The sequence below is a fragment of the Falco peregrinus genome, chromosome 10, assembly GCF_023634155.1.
Source record: "Falco peregrinus isolate bFalPer1 chromosome 10, bFalPer1.pri, whole genome shotgun sequence".
NCBI lineage: Eukaryota > Metazoa > Chordata > Aves > Falconiformes > Falconidae > Falco > Falco peregrinus.
The window spans coordinates 18,648,886-18,670,520 of NC_073730.1; the positions used below are offsets into that span (position 1 = coordinate 18,648,886).

Genomic DNA, 21,635 nt, shown 5'->3' on the forward strand with positions numbered 1-21,635 from the left:
TTCTCTACGTTTTAGTTTATATAATTCTGTTAACCAGATCCAAGTGAGTCTGTACACAGGAGCCCTTTTTCTGCCACCCTTCTCTATTCCACTCTGCACTGCCTCCACTGCCACTCAGGTAAATTGGGCATTCACACCATCTAATCCATGCTGCAGCTCTGGAGGTCTAGAATTGATGGCTGCTCAGCTTCTGCATTTTCATCTTTTGCTCACATGACCTTATACCAAACCATTCTGAGAGCAAAGTTAACAAAAAATAGTCTGCCAGGAAGGGAAGTTGGTTTTGAGCTTTTTGGTGGTGGCTGGATTCAAAGAGCAAAACTGTTTACTTAATACTGCGTGGAGGAGATTTTTTAACACCAAAAAATAAGACACTTAATGGATGACACACTTTCTGTATGCTGAAGATTTGAATAGTAATGTACAACTGTGTTGTGTACATTCAGAATGAAAAAGTTGAGTTCAAAGCAGAACTCAAAAGTTCTGAAGATCTCCAAAGATATAGATTCTACAAGCTTTCCTATAAATTATTTCGGTGCTTAAACATGCTCATTGTAACTTGTCACCCTCGTATTCTGTTGGGAGTTTCCTTCCCTGCAAATAAATGCAAGCTTAGATTCTGCTTGAGCTTTCTTCAGAGGAATTTGCCTGTAATACATAGTGCTAATTCAGATAACTTTTTTTGACTGACTCTTTGTTTCCAAACTCTTATTTAAGAGTTAGGCATCTGCCTTCACTGGATCATGAGTTGTGAATAGGAGCAGTTTCTTTGTTGCTAAATTTACTGATTACATCAGATCTGAGTGATGTGTGTGTAGCAATGACTTTATTGGCTTTTTGCATTACAGAACAGCAATTCATAACTGTTCCTGGCAGTGAGGCTTTCTGACTGCTCTCTGCTGACCCACAGATTCTTGCTCACTTTCTGTCTCCAGGAAAGGGGAAGACTAGAGTGATTTATTTTTTTTTAAAACTTCTAGCTGTTCATACAAATACCCCACATTCTGTCCCCATGGAAAACAAAATATTTTATATCACAATGTATATTCCTTTCTTTTAACTAACGTAGTTTTCTAGTAAAAGTAACTAATTAATTGGTACTTATAATAGTTTAGGCAAGAGCAGAAGAAACTTGCATCAAAATCTCTTTGTTGACTATTTCTCAGAACAACTCAGTTCTTAACTTGCTTTGCTTTGTGGGTGGGACACTAAAACTTAATTTGCATGCCTTTGAAAAAAGAGATCATGCACCTTATTTTAAAACAATACAGGTTTGCACATGCCAAGTAACTTCGGCCAATAAGAATAATAATATCCTTATCTTTCCTGACTTACTTGAAGTAAAACTCTAGTATCCGTTGATAGGGGATGAGGAGGTTTCTTTGGCAGATCTGCTTATATAGTAACATAAAATCAAAATTACAGCGAATTTCATAAAAACAAAAATTCTTTGCATTGAAAAGAGATTAGTTTTGGTAAATATTTAGTAAAAGATTGTCTTGTACCTGAGGCAACTGAAAATTCCAGAGTTTTAGCAGTAGTCATAAGTGTGCTTTACCATTTGTTTTCAGAGCTTAACTATTTTTTTTTTTAAACTGTTTGATGTTAGGACAGGAAAATACGCAGGTATCTGAGAAAATCCAGATACCGTAAGATAGCTGTTTACCATTGTGTGGCTTTATCTTAACAGTCTGTTTCATTGCATGTCTTAAGACATGATGGTACTACAATTTTTTTTTCAGCTGATTGCAAACAGCTGTACAAATCCAGTTTGAGTGACACTTTGTAAACTCTGCAAGGTCAGGCTTAGTCAGTAGTTAGAAGAAACCACTATGCAAAATATAGGTGCTATGGAAGTAAAATTAGTGATAATTTATTGTATTTTACAAAACTTCTTTTGTCACCTTTGATCTAACATCATTTTATTATTATCAAGAAGCAATCACTGTTAAGTACCGTTTTTTCAGTTTGGTTTGATCTGAGTTCCTGTTTAGTTTTTAAGAGTTATATAGCAGCGTTGTAGCAGGAATTTAATTTTTCTTCTGGAGTTTTTAACATGAGTTATTGTGATAACAGTACCATATCTATGTATAAATGAAACGCTGCTGGAATGTTGTCTTGCAGAAATTACTTCAACTCTCTTCCTAATAACCAGTGAAATGTTTTCTTTAACCTAAGTTAAGGTTCCTTGCTTTTTATTGCTGGAACAGTTATTTTTACAATACATATTTTTAATATGATTCTTATGTAAATGGCTTATTCTGTTATAATTACCACTTTCCTTTATTATTAAAGCAGGCATGACTGATAGTGTGGTTTTCCTCCTCTCAGTTGTGAAGAGCCATCTTCATTACATCAGTGTGAACTATTACAAGACCTTTGGGTGTTTACAAAAAGCTTTTGAATGAAACTTAACTCAAGACAATGCTTTGTAAAAGATGAGGGAAGAGTTCAGATTTTGTCACAATAGCCTTAGAAAGCACACCACTAGAATGTTTTAAAAAAAGCTAAGTTATTTTTATAGATGCAGACATGAATCAGCCTGGAAGTCATAGCAGGACTTGTTTTGGATGTTAAAATGAACAGTAGTAATAGTTTAGAGAGTCTTTATTTCGTTGCTTGTAGTAGTAAACCCACTTTCATGAGCACTAAAACAAGTGAAGCATTATTTTAAAATGAACTAACTTATGAGTTAAGCATTGTGTAATGAACTGACTCGACATGTTTGTATGCCTCCACACTGAGTGATACATGTCATTCTTAGTAATACTTGAACACAGTAATTGCCTTCACAAGTAAGTTTGGAAGACATCTGCTCTGGACATGATGAGATGGTAGCAGCAGCAGATACTAACAAGTATGCTTTTGTTGTGGGCTAAGTGATGCAAATAAACCTGTGTTTCTTGCAAAAGACACCTTTGTTTAGATTTATAAATGAAGCCAGTTGATTTTTCTTTTTTTCTTGTCCGGCCATCTAGACAGCAGCTGTTTGTCCCAGCGTGAATCTGAATTTTTTTGTATCAGCACAGTTGGGCTTCAATTAGGGCAGTCACAAGCTCAAAATATAGACATCAGCAACTGAGCTGTTTTCTTTGTTAAACTTCACTTCTATCAGATATTGTCTAGGAGTTACAAACTGGGGGTAGTTTTTAATAGTTTAAGTATTAAACTAGTTTTAAGTATATATAAGTTATATATAACTATATATTATATAGTTAAATATAACATATATGTTAGTAACTAAGTATTTGAGTAGTTTAATAGTTTTAGTAGTTTACAGTGATCTTGTTCCATAGAAATCCTTGTTTGAAAGGAAGAAATGAACTGTAAGAATTAATTGCAGTAATGAGAATTGAAAAATGCTCATTTTACCATTGTCCTAAATTTGGGTGTACATAGTTCTTTATACTCATAAATGAAATAATTAGACAGAAAAAAGCTATTTATGCCTTTGTCTACTTCTTTATATTAACTTCTTGATAGAAAAATGCAGATAATGGTTAGTATCAGAGAACAAGTATAAATGTTCAGTGTATTAGTGAGTGTGCAAACTAATATCTAAATCTAGAACTGCTGATATAATTATTGTTGAACTTTTTAAACAATAATTAATAGAGACAAGGTAAATTAAGTTTATAATCTCAGTATTCCATATTTCCTCTATCTTGGTAATTACTTCATGTTTTAAGTCCAGAGGAACTTTAATTATGCAAGCTAGTATCTGAGCTGTTTATCAGCGCCTTTTTTTAATTAAAATCTTTGAGCAGTGAGAAAAAGCTTTTTTAAAAAATTGGTATTTTTGATCTCAAGTATTGTTTCATAGCAGTCCTGGGTTAGGTTTTATCTTAAATCTAATGTCTAGTTAAAAATCTAAATGCAGTTAAGCAAATTTCTGAGATGCTGTTCTGAAGAGATAATGTAATGTAACGTTTTTAGTTGTTTCCTGTGGAAGTAATGATTACAGATTAGTTTGTGTCAGGAAAGAAGTTGTTATTTCCCTGCAAATGATTTGAGTAGTTATATTCTAATTTGTAGAATTTAGGCAAGTATTGAGTTGGACCTGAATTCAGAAGATTCGTATTCTGAAATGAAGATGTATTCCTGGCTGTCCATAATGCCTACATATATAGGTGACAAAGTTAATTGTCTCTGAGATTTCTGTCATATCATGTATGGTTCTCTTTTACAACTTGTCACCCCTTTTTCAGAGGGGTTAGTGCTGATTAAATTTCATAGTGAAAGCTCACTTTTAATTACACGTATTCACATTTCATATTGTAAGTGAAACGTGGATTTGCTTCACTTCAGTAAGGTTATATTTTCCATGTCCTGACTTGCACATTTGTTATGAAGACACTGTCTGAAAGAGAATGAAAGCAGGGGTCTTAGTTGTTTGTAGAAGGTAATGAATTGAATTTAAAAAAATTAACTGAAGCTTATTCTGTCAGCTTCTCTGTTAACAGTGGGGTTTCAGGGTTAGAAGGACATGATTTGGTATACAGTATTGACAGCTATGTAAGATTAAAATGCCTAACTTTACAGTAGCTGGAAAAATTTGTTGTTTAGATTTAAGATTCATCAAACTATAGAATCAATTGCATGTTGCAAAAAGAAACAAACCAGGAAGTTTAAAAACATGTGACAATATACAAGATCAATAGGTTATCAATAGGGTTTTTTTATTTAGATAGCACATAAAATTGAAATGAACTTCTATTTAGCTTTAAGAACACTGCATCTGAGTATCTTGTATAGCTGTCAGAAGTGAGTGACATCTAAGTACAAGCATCAAATTTAGTCCAGCCTGCATATATTACTTCAGCTGAGGTCTGTTAATGTGATCTGTCCTTTCTGCAATCCCAGTTAACTACAATAAGCTACTAATAGTTAGCCCAAATTGTAAGTCTAAATTCATTGCCTTTTCTTTATTATAAACAGTATTTCACTGTCCAAGTTAGGTTTAAAATGGAAACTAAAATTTCACCTAATTAGACTTTTCTTAGCATCTTTGGGGAGAAAGTTGTTTTCCTATTGTTAGTCTGTAAGTTGCATTGTAAAATGTTCAGTTGTGTTCATTTTTTTAAAATGAAACTTTGCATCCAGCAACAGTATATCTGACATGAACTTTGTTCCTGTTTTTACATTTTTAATATAATAAATGAAAATTATCATGTGTCTTGAGGGAACAGTCTGTTGTTGCATTAAATTGGAGGCAGGTCTGGAATTGTGATTCTATTTAAGATCTTATTTGTAGGTACTATCAACACAATAGCATATTGTCTTTTCAAAGAAAAATAGTTCAACAGATAACATGCCATAAGTAAACTAGTGATTTAGAATTTTTATGTCACTAACAGCTTTTTTTCATTACAGCTTTATGCAGGAGCTGTCCTAGAGGTATGTGGATGAAAACTGGGAAGGTTCCCTCAAGTCCAGGGTAAGTAAAGCCACTACTGCTCTTTCAAATATGAAATCCTTTCACAGCTGAATGACAAAATGTGCTTTTAAGTACTACTACAAGTAGTCATAAATTTCATATATCATAAATTTCATATATTATGTCAGGAAAGTTGCATTGACCTGAGACTCATGGAACTGGTCTCCAGTAATGAAATTGTATTGTGCACTTACAGAACTACTTCCTTTTCACAGATCCTCTAGTAGAATTGTTTTGTCTGTGGATAATGTCAACTAAAGTGAATGTGTTACCGAAATCTCGGAATGAAGAACTTATTGACACCAATGTGATGTAGATAAGCAGACACTTCTTTATTAACGGCCGGGTGCGTGCGTGAGTCCTCTCACGATCAACGCACACCATGGTTCAAAATCATACACCTTTTATAAAACTCATCCGTACATATTCATTGAGTATTCATACAAAATCATAAGTTTTCCCATAAATCATTAACATACTCTCCTCCCATATCCGATTCTGCGCAATAAAGGTTAGAAAGGTCCGGAAATGGGTCTGGGGTACCATTTGGGTAGGTGGTATATGAGTCGGTGGTCTCGATCTCCCCCTGCCGGAATTACCTTTCACTTAAGGTAACTGTTTCTTGGCCGGCAACTATGGGTTGCTTCACTCGACTTTCCCCAGTTCACATTAATTCTCATTTTGACATTTCAGTACATTTTCCTAGGTTACATATGAACAATCATCTCAAATCTTAAGTCTGTTATCTAAGTTCTAAACATTCCTACTAGGTGATTCTGACCAATACCTCCGGCCTTAGTATGGGGCTGTACAGAGGATTTTTATAGCAGCTTTTACTATAGAAGTTTCATTAAAATATATTTCTTACCCTTCTATATTTCTATTACATAATTGATTTTATAAAATCAAATAATCAATCAAATAAAGTCAATCAATCTTAACTTATTAGCAAATCTGTAACAAGTGGAATACGGTAGTTTAAAAGGAAAATCGGTATCATCAGTGTGTGGTGGGAAGAAGCTGCAGGAAAAACATCTGTGAGAAATTTCAAACTGGAATTTTCTTATAAATGGGGAAGAGCTTAGGTGATAGCACTACTTAGATTCCCTCCCACCCCCCGTGATGAAGATCCTAATACTGTACGTTGGACACAGATGCATAGAGAACAAAAACTAATCTAGTCTAGCGTTAGACAAAAAAATTGCACAAACAGCATGTCTCCATCTACCGTGGTCAGTATTCATACCTGCCTGTTTGAAGGCTGACTGACAAACACGTGAGAAGATTTTAAAACAGATTATAATTTATGTAAGTTGTGCTGCTTTAGACCCTCTCCTTCCACCTCTACCCACATACAGTTCAGTTGACCGCGAGACCAGAGCCGAACTATTTTCTCTTTTCCACTGTTTAAAATGCCAGAAGAGGGATTGTTTAAATGACTTGTTTAGTGCAGGGGCACAAGGAGATTAACTTTATTAGCACAGGAGTCCATATTATCTCCGTGACTATTCAAATTTAGTAAACATAAAAACATTCCCAACTGTTGTTGCCTGTTCGCTCAGCTTCTTCATGGTTGTGAATTTATTACACTGAAGTGCTCTTTTGAGCTGTTGGTTTGAAGGAAGAGGTCAACCTATTGGCCTGACTCCCACCTGCGTTATGTCCTCAGTAGGTCCTAAAAGGAAATGGCCCTTAATTTCTGCTGCGAACATGTTCCAGAAGCTTACAGTACAAAAGGAAAAGCCTGAACATTTTAAAGATTTATTTTCCTTTCAGTCCTTTGTTATTTAAAGATGCTCAAAGATTTGCATTCAATTAATCATATAACTTGCTTTTTAAAATGACTGAATGAATTTCAGTGGTTTTTCAGTAGATTTTAACTACCAGTTCTTTGGTACAGTGAGAAGGAAAAAAAGGACTGACTAGTGTGCTTAAGTTCTTGTTTGCCTGTTCATTACCAGTTTCTGCAGTTACCCAATCTAAATTTATCTTGACCAAATTTACTTCTAGAGTATTAAAACAGGTTGGAATTAAATTTTAAGAGCATACTTAGAAATTTTAAAAAGCAGTAGAATATATTCTTCCAGCTGGAATTTGTCCTTACGTTAGTATTAATCTAAGAATACTTCTATTGTGATTTTTTTCCCCTTGATTTTAACTTGTACCAGAAACAGGTATTTAATGTCTTCATCTTAAGACATTAACATTCAAGAAGTGTTGCTGTTTTAACTTTTCAGTTTGATGTTTGCTACGGAAGTTAGGTTGCCTGAAGGTCATGCTGCTGCTTTCGAGGCATTGTTTTTGTAGGCTTCATTGAACTGTGTAGCTTGTCATTGGCAATGTCTTATCACAAATAACTCTTGATTCCTTTCCTATAGCTTCTGCTAGGATTTTGTTGGGATTTTTTCTTTTTCCAGAATATACAGAAAATGGCACCACTAATTGCAGGACTGTGTATGTATTAGTATTCCTTGGATTAGTATATGTTACTCCTGTATCTGACTGTGAAGTCTTCACTTTTAAGCACCTGTGTAAATTGTTTTGTCACTGTTTACTCTCACAGACTTGATTTGTCACAGACTACTTCTGGATTATATTTTATTTGGCCAAAGGATGAATAGTGTGCATGTTTGTTTTATGAGATTCACACCTTAAAATCATTAATTTGTAGTATTTGTGTTAATAGTTAATATTAATTTGTTGAATTAATAAATGTTTGTAAAAGTTACACAGTAAGGATATTACACAGTTGGAAAAACCTGCATTGCTCATGGTAACTAAATGCAATATTCTGTGGTCCTTCTGTATCAAAATTTGTATCAGAATTACTGGTTATATAATTTTAGGCTAAAATAGTTGCTGAATACACCTGTGTGCCTGATATGGGAGAACCATTACATATGAAATATATTTGTAGATACTGGGAAAGCAAAGAAGTGACAAGTGATGAAAAAATCTAGTCCTTGGCAAGATTATCTCAATCGTAAACTGAATGTTATTCTTTGCAATACCATAGCAAAGTATTAAATGCCCTTGTGAATATGGCCAGGGATGTCTATTATGTTTTTCAAATACATCTTCTTGTGCTAAGTCAGGGAACAGACCACTTACAGGTTTCTGTAAGTTTCTCTAAGTTCAGTGCTGAAATATTTCTCCTGTTAAGTTTCCCTTAAAAATAAATTGCTTCATTATAAATGCTGTACTGTAAAATTAATTCCTATATTACATATATTTTGAAATTGTTCTGTATAAAATTGTTCTTAAATATTTACCATTTAAAAGCACTTCATCAAAGTGGAACGTTGAAAACTTCAGTGACAAGATTCATAGATGAAGCAGTATCTTATTATACCAGGAAACACAGAAAATGTAACAGTTTTTGACTGACATCCATAAAACTAAGTCTCTGAAATAGCATAATAAACTAGCTGGGTCAGTGATTAACCCAGCATATTTGTTTTAAGTTGACTTTTTGGTGGCAGCCATGTTCTGTTAATGATGAGATGGGAGATCACAGTGTCTGGACTCCTGTGTTCTTTCCAGTTTAACAATAACTTAATTAGGCTGGGGGGTTTAATTGAGTATTTCTTTGCTATTTCTCTGCATTCCTTTTGTTCATCAATAGAATAACTGTCACCTCTCCCTGTGTGGCTCTCTTAGTTGAGAAATGGACGTGCTCCCAGCAAATCTGTTAGAGGAACAAGGTCCTTCATCCTTGAACTCATGCAGTATGCAACTACATTAGATCCTCTGACTTCAGGGTCAGTAAGCACTCTTACATTGCCCAGGTTTGCAATCGTGAAGGGGATTCTTTTAGCTACTAAAGTGTAATTTGTTATGGGATTGTATTTGTAGGTAAGATCACTTATTTCCAGGTTATTTTAATTTGCAATTCTTACACTGGAGGAGGAAGGTTAGAAACTTTTATTAACCTTAAATCTTGCATTGGTAGAAATATTAGTAAAACTCTTGCTAAGAAATGTAGGATACTATAGTGGCAGACATGCATCGTTTTATCATAGTCTTTGGTAAGCAGATTATACAGAAACTAAAACAATGGTCCTCTTCAGATTTGGAAATGTCTTTTGGTCTGCTGGTTCTATAAAGTACCCTGTCTGTGGGTTTTTTGTGAACTTTCTTCTTCAGACTTGATCAGAGCTCTGTCTTGGATTTGATTTTGAAAGCGTGTGGTGCTTTGTATGAAATTGTGAACAGCTGCATTGTAACTCGATTAATAGACTACAAATAGTAGTTATTGATGTGCCTTATGAATTCTTATATTTAAATTCTTATCTGAGACTGAGGTCTCCAAAAGGTAAAGAGCTATAGCCTTTAAAATGTAAATGAGAGTTTGAGGTCTGCTGTAGTTCCATCTTGTTGCTAGGCTTTCATGGTATCTTTGGAAGCAGGCTCACACGATCTTCAAAACTGCAGAGCATTTATATGTCCCCAAAATAAATTATTGAAGAGTATGAGGAAAGAAACTAATGCTTTTGGTTTGCCTGTATTCCCAGTGACTTACACATTCACATTTTTAGGAAATATTGCCAGATGTCTTAGCAATGCTTAGGTATTTGTGACATAATTAAACGCTGGGGTTTTTCTGTCTTCATAAAATATCACTCTGCTACTCTTGTTTTGGTTGCTTTTCTTTTTCATAGGTTTAACACTTGATAATTAGCAATGCCTCAATAAAACCATTGCTTTATTCAAGTTCATTTCAGGTACAAAATGGTTAAGTTTGTGGTACGGTCAAGTCCTTTTTGCCTTTCTTAACGTACAAATCTATGACATTCTGCACAAGCTTGTGTTTCTAGTATTTTTTTTTTTTACTTTCAAACTGCTTGTGTCTAATAATTCAGGGCCAAGTTAGGCAAACTACCCTTTATTTCATTGATTTATGCTAAGTAATGCTGCGTTTTCTTTATTGAAATTAACTCAGAAAAACTACAGATAATCCTACAAGTATTTCAATCATCCTCTTTTATTAGTATTAGATCACTTCAGTTTTTTCTGTAACACATTTTATATACATTTAGTCTTTCTTACTTTTGAGTTTTAAAAATCAAATAAAAACATACGTGCTGCATTGAGTTGCACAAAGTACCATGCTACTGTTCCATAAAATGCAAGTCTTTTGAAAGTTGGTAATAACTTATGTGCTTCCTATTGCTAATTCAGTGTGTGAAACAACATTTTAAATGCATCACAAAGACTTTAAATATTTTTTTAAAAATAGATCATTCTTCATACAGATTTTGGAACATCCTTCCTTACTTATGAATGATGATGGAAGCATTCCTTTCTAATGTTACTCTTGAAGCACTAACAATTCCTTGCCATGATCGCATAATGGACTCTTTTGGTGTAATACTGAGGGACAGCAGGGATAGTCACCATCAGAAAAGTATGCAGCTGCTTTTCAGTGCACAGCCAGCATTTTTAATGACTTATCTGTAATATGAAGTTGTGTATCTGTACACAGCATCAAGCGTTCAGAAGAAGCTAAAGGGTTGCATTTACTAGAAAAATAGGATAAACTAAGAAGGGTGTAGGCAGTGTAAAAAGCTGGGTGAATCCCCGTGGGCATACATAGTCCTTGTAAGTGTTATAACAGTAAGCAATGGAACAAATCTAAACGGAAAGCACAGCTTTTTAAATAACAAAAGGATTAGAAGTTTGAACAAGTGCAGTTTCCCATTACTGGCAGATACTTAATCACATTAGATTCCTGCTAGAAGACATGCTGTAGCTTACCAAGAGGAAAAATTGTGCAGTAAAAATTTATTGCTGACCTTGTGCTGAAGATTTGACTAGTTCTGACTTGTGCTTTTCTGCCATTAAAATCTGAAAAGGATATAATAGAGACAGTAAGGTTTTTTAATCTCCTCCAGGCCTTTCTGATTTGAGGCCATTATAATCCTTCTGATGCGTGTAGAGACAGACAAGGTTAAAATTGCTTGTCTGCGTGCACATTTGTTTGAAAACTAGTGTGAGATTTTACTGCCATTGTATATTGGCTGTCATTCAAGTATTAAGAGATAAAGTTATTTTTTTTCTCAACAGTATTTTTTCAGTTACAGATCAAGCATGAGATCTTTCCTCATAAAGCAGGAATCTAAATAATGTGAATATTCCTGAATGGTGGATATCCTCGGTAGTCTGGATCATGCCCATAATATAGAACAGTGGGTAGTCAACTGTCTTTACAAAGGTTATGCCTAGCATATAGATCTGCAACTCCACATGGAGAGTGTCATGTCCATTTTGGGTCAGGAAGTTTTCTTACGGTATATCCTTCTGTACCTCGGAGAATAGTGCAGGTGTGTGCATGCAGATACATAGACTTGCCGTTTGGGCCTCTGATTCTTAGATTCCTTCGTAATCTCCATTTAGGACTTCAGGCTTTAATTCCAACAGGCTGGTTTTCACAGACTCTCAAAACAAATAGGTGTTACATATCAAAACAAAGTGACGTTACAGTGATAGCAGTGAGCTTCTCTGTTCTGCTGTGTTCACAGGCAGAGGATGCTTTTAGGTCTTGAAAAGCACTGTTCGATATTGCCTCTCTTTGCAAAACAGTTTGGTGCTGAGCAGGCTTTAAAATGCCCACACACACCTGGTACTTTTCTCTGACCTTTTCATTGTAGCTGATCGCATGGCAATCTAGTCTGCTCTGTTAGCTCACCTTAGGATTGCCTTCAAACAGAAGGCATATGCTTTGGTATTGCACATCTTTTATAAGGTGAAGTGGTTTTCTTAACATTATGTGGAAGGACAGTTGCAAAGCTGGCAGTAGAACAGCTCTGACTTCTAGTCTGGTGTTTAATTCACTGGAACATCATGTCATGGCACTAAGCTCAGAGTTCATCTTATGGAAGTCGAAGTGGAAAATGCCTTCCCTGCTCACCCATGGATGGATTGTATAAATGCTTGTTTCTCTCCAGTGTGTAATTTCTAAAGGTGCTACAAGGAGAGCACAATGAGGAGGTAGCTAGGATTTTAGTATTAAACATCAAACTATTAAAAAAAATGGTGTAAAGACATGCAAGTAGCCTTCAGACATAGGATCATAGGAAGCAGTGTTGATTTCAGGGTGTAGAGGGGAAACTGTTGGGGCAGTGCTGAAGGTGCACCCCATCACATGAGCAAGCAGGCATATGTCCCAAATTGTGTGCTGTAGCTGCATCTGACTTCCTGACCTCCTCAATTCCAAGGGCTGTTTATTCAACTTATTTTGTGGAAAGGAAAAAAGTGTTTGATGGGATAACCTGTATTTTTAATGCATGCCAGTATATTAGTTGCTTACTTTAGCTTCCGAAATTCAGAATATACAAATTAAGTTGTTTGTACAGTGAATGTTTCTTTGTTGCACTGCAAATTCAAGTGACTAATGCAGAAAGTAACTATGATCAGCATTAGAAATAAATATATGCCATTAACAGAAACGGATCTTGTTCCAGTTGTCTAAAACATCAGGAAAAATGTTCTGTAGTGCTTCAGCTTTCAGAAGATTTAGACGTTTGACATTGATACAAGTGTGTAATAGCTACTTTTAAAGTGATAAAATGTAATACTGCCTGTAGAATACTTGCTTCCTCCACCTAATTCTGTTCCCATTTTATGCAAGCTTGTTCAGTCCAGCACTGCAGCCAGAGAACAGCCACTCATGTCCAAATGAGTTTTCATCTGTCAAATAAGTAACAAATCCTCACACCTGTTACAAGCTTAAAGTGCCGTAACCTGTGGTAACCCCCAAAGGCTATTCTTTAATACAATTGAGTTCCACAGTTCAGGTTTGCGTCTGAAACTTTATCCTTTTTACTGTGCTCTCTTACCATTTTTCTTAAAGTTTTGCAATTAAAGTTACCCACCATACTGACTGCTGCTTACAACCTCCTTTTCATATAAAGCCGTAGAGACTGATTTCAGGTTTAGCTTTAAATTGGGGAAAAAATGTGGAAAAATTCCTGTTGAAATAGTTCAACATGCTGTGGATTTTACAAAGAATAAGAAATATCTTTACCATTTTTTTTTGCATGTTGCAGTTGATGACAGCCAGGACAACTAACAGGTCAGAAGGACATGGGAAACACTGAAGCTGAAAATTAAGTCTTTGAGTTTAAATCGGAATTGAACTGTAGCATGTGAGCAAGTACTGGTTATTTAGTGCTATTTGGGATTGTTATACAAGTACAGCTTACAATATGACATTAGCGTATAGTTCTACAGAAAGAACAAAAACAACCCTTGTTTTCTTCTTCAGGGCTCTAGTATACCTGGCAGCTCATTGGGCCATTGGTATTTTTTAGACTCGTTTACACTGTAGTGGTTGGTGCAGCAGGCAGAGTATATGATTTTGATTTGTACAGAGAGCACCATTGAAGAGGGAAGAAAATAAATGCCACTCACAGCATACACATACTGAGAAAGTGTTAAGGTAACTGTCTACAGTAATATAAAGATAGGTATAAAGATGCCAGGGGACATCTCTACAATTACAGAGGAAAGCACTACACTTCGTAAGGCAGTATGAAACATTAGTCCTCAGGTTGCACTCATCTCCATGCTCCAGCTGGATGCACTGCAATTTGTGAGAGATTCATTGTTGTCTAACCTCACAAAAGCAGCTTTAAAATGTGGCTAGCACTTCTGTAAGAGTCAATCTGTACTGACAGGGTTCATCCTTGGGGAGATGCTACTGACATACTACAGGAGTGTCCTGAATCCACTTAATGTCAGAGATTAGAATTCAGTCTTTAGCGTAACTTGAATGTAAAAAGGAGGAATGAAGACTATGCTATTTTTCTAAATAAACTTTAAATACTTCTAGAATTCAGACATTCATTAGGCTAAAGTGTTTGGAAGTAGGGGTTTATTCTTACACTTTGCCCTGAAATAATTCGTATAACCTTTTCTTTTTAAAATTAAAGATAATACAAGGCCTGGGTTGTGCCGTAGGGGTACAGGGACTATGCTGCTGTTAATGCTTTTTGTTTGCTGACTGCTGCTTCGAGTGATGAATTGTTCAGCAGCAGCCCACCTCAGAGCTGAACTTTACTCTGTGTAGCTACACAGTAGGCCGTAAGAGTCCATCTTAAAGCTGATTGTCTTTAGGACTGTCAAGAGAAGAGGACATACCAACAAGAGAATGTTTTCTGTTCATGTTTTCTTGCTGGGTTTTGATGTGTAATCTCAGAGATCTCTGCAAGAGAAGATTGTCTGTCTTGTTTGCAAGAATTAACACCTCTATCCACAGTTTCCTCTGTGCCCTTTCACCCGCACTGCTGCAGCTTGCATGGAGCGTGCTGATGGGATATGTGTCATATTTAGCCTCCCTCACAAAGCTTATCTTCAGCCAGATTTTGATCAGTCTTAATGCTTTTCCTCACATTTACGTATCCCAGCTACATGTGGGCCAGTCTGCTGAAGACTGGCAGTTGTACATGCAAATACACTGATTTAGACAGTTGCACTAGTGTTTGAGGAAAATCCAAGCAGATAAGAAGCTTGTTTGGACTACTAGTGGAAAATAGGGTGTTCCTTAGGCATAATAGCTCTAGTATGATTAACTTTTTTAGGGCATTAAGATACTTTCTAAAGCATTATTCCAAAAGAAATAATTCAGGGAATACTAGCTTGAATGTAAAGCTACTTTATGCAAGTGAAGGAGTTTGATTATCTTTCTTTTCTCCAAACCATAGCTTTTGTCAGGAGTGATAAGCCAAAACTCTTCAGGGGACTGCAAATCAAGGTGAGTTGTAACCTAACTTTTTCTATTTGGGATGTTAGGAAGAATTAAGCTTGGTAGAGACTGTGGATTGTTCCTTATTTGCTGATCAAGTAATCCTTTAGCAGGACATATATTTGCTTTGCCAACATAAATCTTTACAAGTTCCTGCTGCTAATACTAATTGGTTTATTGCTTGGTAACTGTTTGGTATCAATTTTTTATTGTTGTTGGGGATTTGAGTTTTTTTCTTGTTAGGGTTTGTTGCTTTTTTTAATCCAATAAAAAATATACTGGAACCCATAAGTAATAGCAGATGGCAAAACAATGCAAGGAATACTTGTGTTCTGTCCTTACTCTGCGGATACCTTGGATTTACTGAAGCTTATTCTGCCGTAGTTTCTTTTTCTCCTGTTCTGTTCTTCCCTCATTTTCTGATGGAGCTGCCATTTCCATACATTCAGTCATTCTTAGATTTTTCTTCACCCTGTCAGAATTTCCTTGCTGTGTTCTGTGATTTTGTTTTTCTTTATAGTATTCAAACATCCAACCTTATACAAATGCATGTACTGAACGGTGTTTCTCATGACTTGCATATATGCAAAGCTGCATAAGCTGCACTGCCTTAAGCCCAAACAGTTCTTTGCTTTTAAGACCTAGTGTAAGACTTCACCTTCCTCTTAAAATCCTGTGTGAACTTCCAGTGTACTTCACAGATATACATCTTGATTCTCCCATCTCCTGCTCCCATCTCTATTCACCAAATGGCACCATCTGGAATCACTTTATAGCTGTGCATGGCTGTAATAAGCGATTTGTCTTCTCAGCAGCAGATTCCATCTAAAACAGATTTCCTCTGTCTGTCTCATGCATTCACGTCTCTGTGTCCTCCAGTTTCTTTCAAAAGCTTTCCTTCTGCATGTCTGGTTCATTTTCATTTAAACTTTGTAGCTGTATTGAACATCAAAGCAGTATACAGTACAATTGGTATAGAGCACTACCGAGAAAAAATTCAGTGCAAATGGATCTGTATTTATTTTATGAGACTTGTGGAAAATGGATTAGATGCCACTGTCTTCATTAAGTAAAACCAACTAGGTTAGCTCAGTAGGGTAAAGTAAAGTGCTCCTGGGGAAATTCTTCCATAAACTTAAATGGTTAGAGCCTTCTAATACTGTTAAAAGCTTTCATTTGCATTACATATTTTGTGACTTAGTGAGTCTTCAGAAGCATTAAAGTATTATGTTACCAGCAAAGCCTAGCAGGCACAGATACAACACAGCAGGAAGGAATGTGATTACATTAGAAATTGATAGTAGAACTTTGAGCTGTTAAAGTGACCAGAAATTTCTAAAGTGGTAGAAAGGCTACTGATAATATGAGAAAAAACATTCAGCTGCTTGATTGAAAAATCCAGCTTTGGTTAACTTAAAACAGTTGAAGCAGAATACTGTTTTTCACAGCTAGGCTTACGGCGTTGTCCCTGCATATGCATTAGCTTGTGCAGTGGCCCAAGAAGACACAGACGTTCAGCATGCACACACCCCAACACCCGCACCCACACCCTGTCTTCATTTGACTTGTTCTTCTACTTTCCTCTCTTTGATGTTAAATCCAAGGCAGAAGTTGGAACTGAATCTGTTTCCTACCTGTTTTATTTAAGGCAGGTAACTGTTCTGGATCTCAAGATAAACATTTACTGCTCTTGATGTGTTTTAATTTCCTGTGAAATGAGGCCTCTTTGTCCCTTATGCTTCCTTCTTTTCACCCACCCTCATTCCTGAGGACTAGGCAAGAAAGCATCTAATCCAGAGCTGCAGGCACTGGCCAGTTCTGCTGGTGGAGTGTGCAACCCAAGGGCATCTCTCTGTCGTTAAAGCTTCAGTATGGTGTCTCCTCTTTTACCAGTTCTTCCTCTGCATACACGCAGACTCTAGTTTTGAACATGTAATTCTTTGAATCTGCACAGTAGGTGAAAAAATACTGGAGGAGAGGAGGTTATAGCGTAAGAGAAAGCAACCTGGAAGACTGATCTTATAAGCTTGATTTGATTTTTATAGATCTATTTTCTTCAAGAAAAGTAGAATACATTGTGATTAAACACTCTAGTGATGAAATTCATAAAATCAGAACAAAATATGTGGCATTAGAATATTTATAACATTGAGCATTGTCAGGAACAAGGCTTGTCTGTTTGTTTTTTGAGAATTCTGAGCTTTAAAAAGCCAAAGCTTAGGTTGATTTCTTAGCACAAATTGTGTTGCTAAAGTTTGCTCAGAATACTCTGATGTAATTTAGTGCTCTGTTCCTAAGTATTTATGGTGTTGCTCTTTGGCCTTCTTACTATTCTTTCTTTGACATCTTTTTAACTGGTGGGGTAGGGTGAGTGTTAATATGGAGAATGCATTTCCAGCCCAAGGTAACTGAGTTGTTTTTTTCTGCAGTATGTGCGTGGTTCTGACCCTGTACTAAAGCTGCTGGATGACAGTGGGAACATTGCAGAAGAACTAAGCATCCTCAAGTGGAATACAGATAGCGTGGAAGAATTTCTAAGTGAAAAATTAGAACGTCTATAAATCATTGCTTTCAGTCCTCTTTCCTTTTCATGCTTTGTCATGGTAATCTTCTCAAATGAAGTGTACTACAATTGAAAAAACATTCCAGCTTCTATATTAATTTTAAAATATCTTTTGTGCTGTACTAAACATCTTGTCATTAGAAGGGGAAGCTTCAGCACACGTATCTGACAAGTTCACAGAATAGCTTGTCTTTAATATATTTCAGCTCAATGCATTTATCACTAACAGAATGCTTTGTTTCAAAGTTAATTATGCAAATATCAGTTTGTTATAATTGGAGCTGTTCTTACAAATGCTCTTAAAACTGAAGAGCTTCAAATAATTGAAATTATTACCATGCTTTTTGTTTGCTGCTGTTTGTAAGAAAGTGAGAACCAAATGCAGTGTACTATCTCCCAAAGAAAATTGACTGCTAATGCCCTCTTTTTTTTTTGTATTTGAACTGTCCATTTTTTAGAAGCATTGTTTACAGTGAGTATCTAGTTCACAGGTTTTGAAGCTGGTGGAGGAACTCATGGTCTGGTATTGTAAAACATTTAGTAAGTGCACTTTAGTGAAGACTACATAGAAAACCTCTGAGGTGTATGTTAGTCAGATGTCAGGTGTGCTTTATGTTAAGTGTTTTGCTTCAGAAAACATGAGAAATGAGTCTTGAAAAACCTTTCCTTCTAACTTTCATAAGTTTATTGGAAGTCTGTTTATCAAATGAATTTATAAACTGTTTAAAATTTGTATTTTCCTTTCTCAGTTTAAATTTTGTGTGATCAAGGAATATAGACAGTATGTATAGTGATGAGTCAAATCCATTATGACTTGTCAGGTTTTTTCCACTTAAGAGTGAATAAATACGGTAAGCAAGAATAATGTGGGTTTGGTGGGTTTTGTTTTTTTCTGAAGTCTGATTAGCAAGTTAGTCTTCCCTCTATACTACTTCATGCACACTGGTTTTTGGTTGGATGGGTGTTAATGCTATGGCCTGAATTGGTACTTGGGGTTTTTTTCTTCACATGTGATTTTATATCTTAAGAAATTTTTCAACAATTTACAGATTTTGTTCCTAACTTTTGAGAAGAAATCATCAGCTTTCATAGTAGAAAATAAACTTGGGACTGAGACTACACTAAATTATCAGAAGTAATAGACTAAGGTGATTTTTTAGGCATAGCCTTCTGAGTTTTTATTCCTGAAATATTCTTATGAACTCTTAGAAGGTGCATAGAACTAAGTCACACGTTGTTACCCCTGTTGTTCTCACTCTTATTCTATGCCTTTCACTCCTGTCCTTGTAAAACATGCTGCTCATCTCCCAGATGACTCAGTGTGGAACAGCTACAGTAGTGGTCACTAGTGTCTTAGAAAAACATGAGCTATACACAAAACTCACAAATCTTTGCAGCTTGTTCTAACTTATCAGAGTCAAACATGGATTTGTTCTTGTATTAGGAGATAAACTACAACCAAAACATATGGCATGACAACCCAGTACTTTGGTATTTAAAATATGCTGCCATCCACTGGTCTCTTAATATACTGACTATATCCCATACTTCTCATTCCTGTTTTCCAGCAAGGGATTTCTGTTCCTGTGTTGATGATTTATTGTGCTGTTTTAGCAAATATTTTAACCTTGTCCTTTCCAGCCTTAGATCCTCTTTACCACTTAATGGAGAGATTGTTTGCTTCATTTGGCATTTCATTCCTCCTCCTCAATATGATGTGATGGCCAGTGGGTTTCTGACCTTCAACCTCCCTTTTCTTTCCATGTCTTCCTACTCTCAGTGCACTACTTCCCTACAAAACCTTCCTCTTCCAACACCAAGTCCATCACACCTGCTCTTTGTCTTTTACTGAAGTAAGGAACTCATTCTTGTACCAGGAGGTAACTATGCCATAGTGGAGGAGGATGCCAGGCCAAAGAATTTCTCCTCCGGCATAACTGGGGTTTATGACTGCAGTGCCAGTACTGTTTCTGCAGCCTCATACCTTTCGCAGTACTGATTCTCACCACCTTTCATCAAGGAGACTGGAAATGATATCTTCTCCTAGTTTTCCTCCTAGGTTCCCAATTTGCTGATTCTTATTCCACATACTAGTCTTGCCTTGTAATACAGATCCTTACTTCCTTGGCTTAAAAGCATGCACAAGGTACATCCCTGTATTCACCTGTATATAGGAACATGTCAAGAGTCTTCTGTGATTCTGTTACTGAGGGGCTGAGCCCTGAACCTACCAGATCTGTTAGCCACTAGCAGAAGCTTGATCACCTATGCTGCTTGACCTGTTGACTGTTCTCCATGCTGTTCTTGAAGTGTCAGATTCATACTGTCCTTGCTTTATTCTTTCTCCTTCTATCCTTTAGATGATCACTCAGCTTCTTGGCTTTACAGACACAAGCTAGGAACATTTAACATTCTGGCAAAAATGAGTTGGGCTTTGTGCTAAAAGGGGCAGTTGGACGGGGGAATAATTCCTTTGGAAATTCTTAAGTTTCTATTTATCAGTGTGGGGGTGTTTTGCTCCAGTCTGCAGCTGTGAAAATTCATAGAGCTCAAAAGGTTATTTTGGCTTGTGGCAATTAACTACACAAAATACAAGGTTTAAAGCCCCTGTTTAAAAAGGAAGTGATTCATTTTTACTTATAGCCATGATAAGCAGCCAGTACTTCATGAAAGGCATTCACTCAGATTTATGTAAGAATTATTTAGTCTTATATAATGCTCTTGTTGTGCCAAATCTTAAGAGAGTTAATGAAAGAAAGAATGAAAGCAGCAAGTATGCATGACTGAGTTGAAATATGAAGTGTCCATCTACCCCTCCTGTCATTTTAGAAAGGAAAAAAGACAACTCATCATGCAGGAGAGAGAGAATCAGTGCTTTTAAGGAAAAAAAAAAAAAAAAGTCATACATGCCATTCTGTACACAGATATATGATATGAGGGTGAATTTGAAGCACAGTGTACAAGCTTTTTGGAAGGGTTTCCTGGGTACCTGCTTAGTCATAGATACCTGCAACGTGAACTAGAACAAAGTGATTGTACCAGGCAAAAATCTGTTTCAGAGCTAAGGGAAACCTTCCAGAAGACATTAAAATAATGGGGAGAAAGTAAGTATTCAACTCTGTCTTTGTTTTCTGGTTTCATCACATAGATAGTATAGGTTGCCAACTTAATGAAGAGCACACACAAAAAGTGTGTTCAGAAACCTGGGGTCCTATTGAAAATGTCACTTTTTATTTGAACTGAGCTTTCAGAAGCAAAGTAAATCTTCTGATGTTACTCTTCAGCCAGGGAGATTAGACCCTCTTCCCCCTCCAAAAAAACCCAAAAGAAATAAAAAGCTAAGAAATGCTTTTTTTTGTCAATCTGCTTCATTAGCATAGAAGCAGGATTTTTAGAGCTGCATTAGAACTTCTCTGCATTCTGCCCATAAAGGCAAACAGGCTCAAATCTAATGAGAAAGTTTGCAAGGAACATCATTTGCTGGTTCTTGCAGTGTGTAAGGAAGGTTAGACAAAGCACAACATTTCCTTTGCTAGGGATGCTTTGACCACTTAAAGTAAATGGACTTGGAAATTTGCCTAGTGTGCCTGAGAAGGGTCCATCAAATGCTAAAATGCAGAATATTTGTATCAAAAGCATCTAAAGAAAACACAAGCTTTTGAATTTGTGTGGTTTTCCTTAAGTTACTAACTGTTACGGCTCAACCCCATTACTCTGAAACAAATTTGCTGTCAGGTTTAAGAGGTACAAGATACGCGAAAAGACAAAGCTGATACAAACAGCCTGCTGATACATTATGTTATCAAACCCCTGTGTTTCAGAACACCAGCTTCCCTCCCAAGTGCACGCTCATAAAAAGTCTAAGCAGCGGGTAGCTGGAGAATATTTTC

At 36.2% G+C, this 21,635-nt stretch overlaps 1 protein-coding gene across 1 annotated transcript in view; it reads left to right on the forward strand.

Annotated features, from left to right (window-relative positions):
* The window catches only part of SELENOF (selenoprotein F), a 28,706-nt gene extending 10,096 nt beyond the window's left edge, over window positions 1–18,610 (forward strand). Inside the window, exons 3-5 of the mRNA XM_005238460.4 lie at window positions 5,374–5,437; window positions 15,142–15,191; window positions 17,612–18,610. Of these exons, the coding sequence (XP_005238517.2) occupies window positions 5,374–5,437; window positions 15,142–15,191; window positions 17,612–17,743 (246 nt within the window). The 3' untranslated portion in view covers window positions 17,744–18,610. The remainder of the gene's footprint in view (window positions 1–5,373; window positions 5,438–15,141; window positions 15,192–17,611) is intronic.
* The last annotated feature ends 3,025 nt before the right edge of the window (window positions 18,611–21,635 follow it).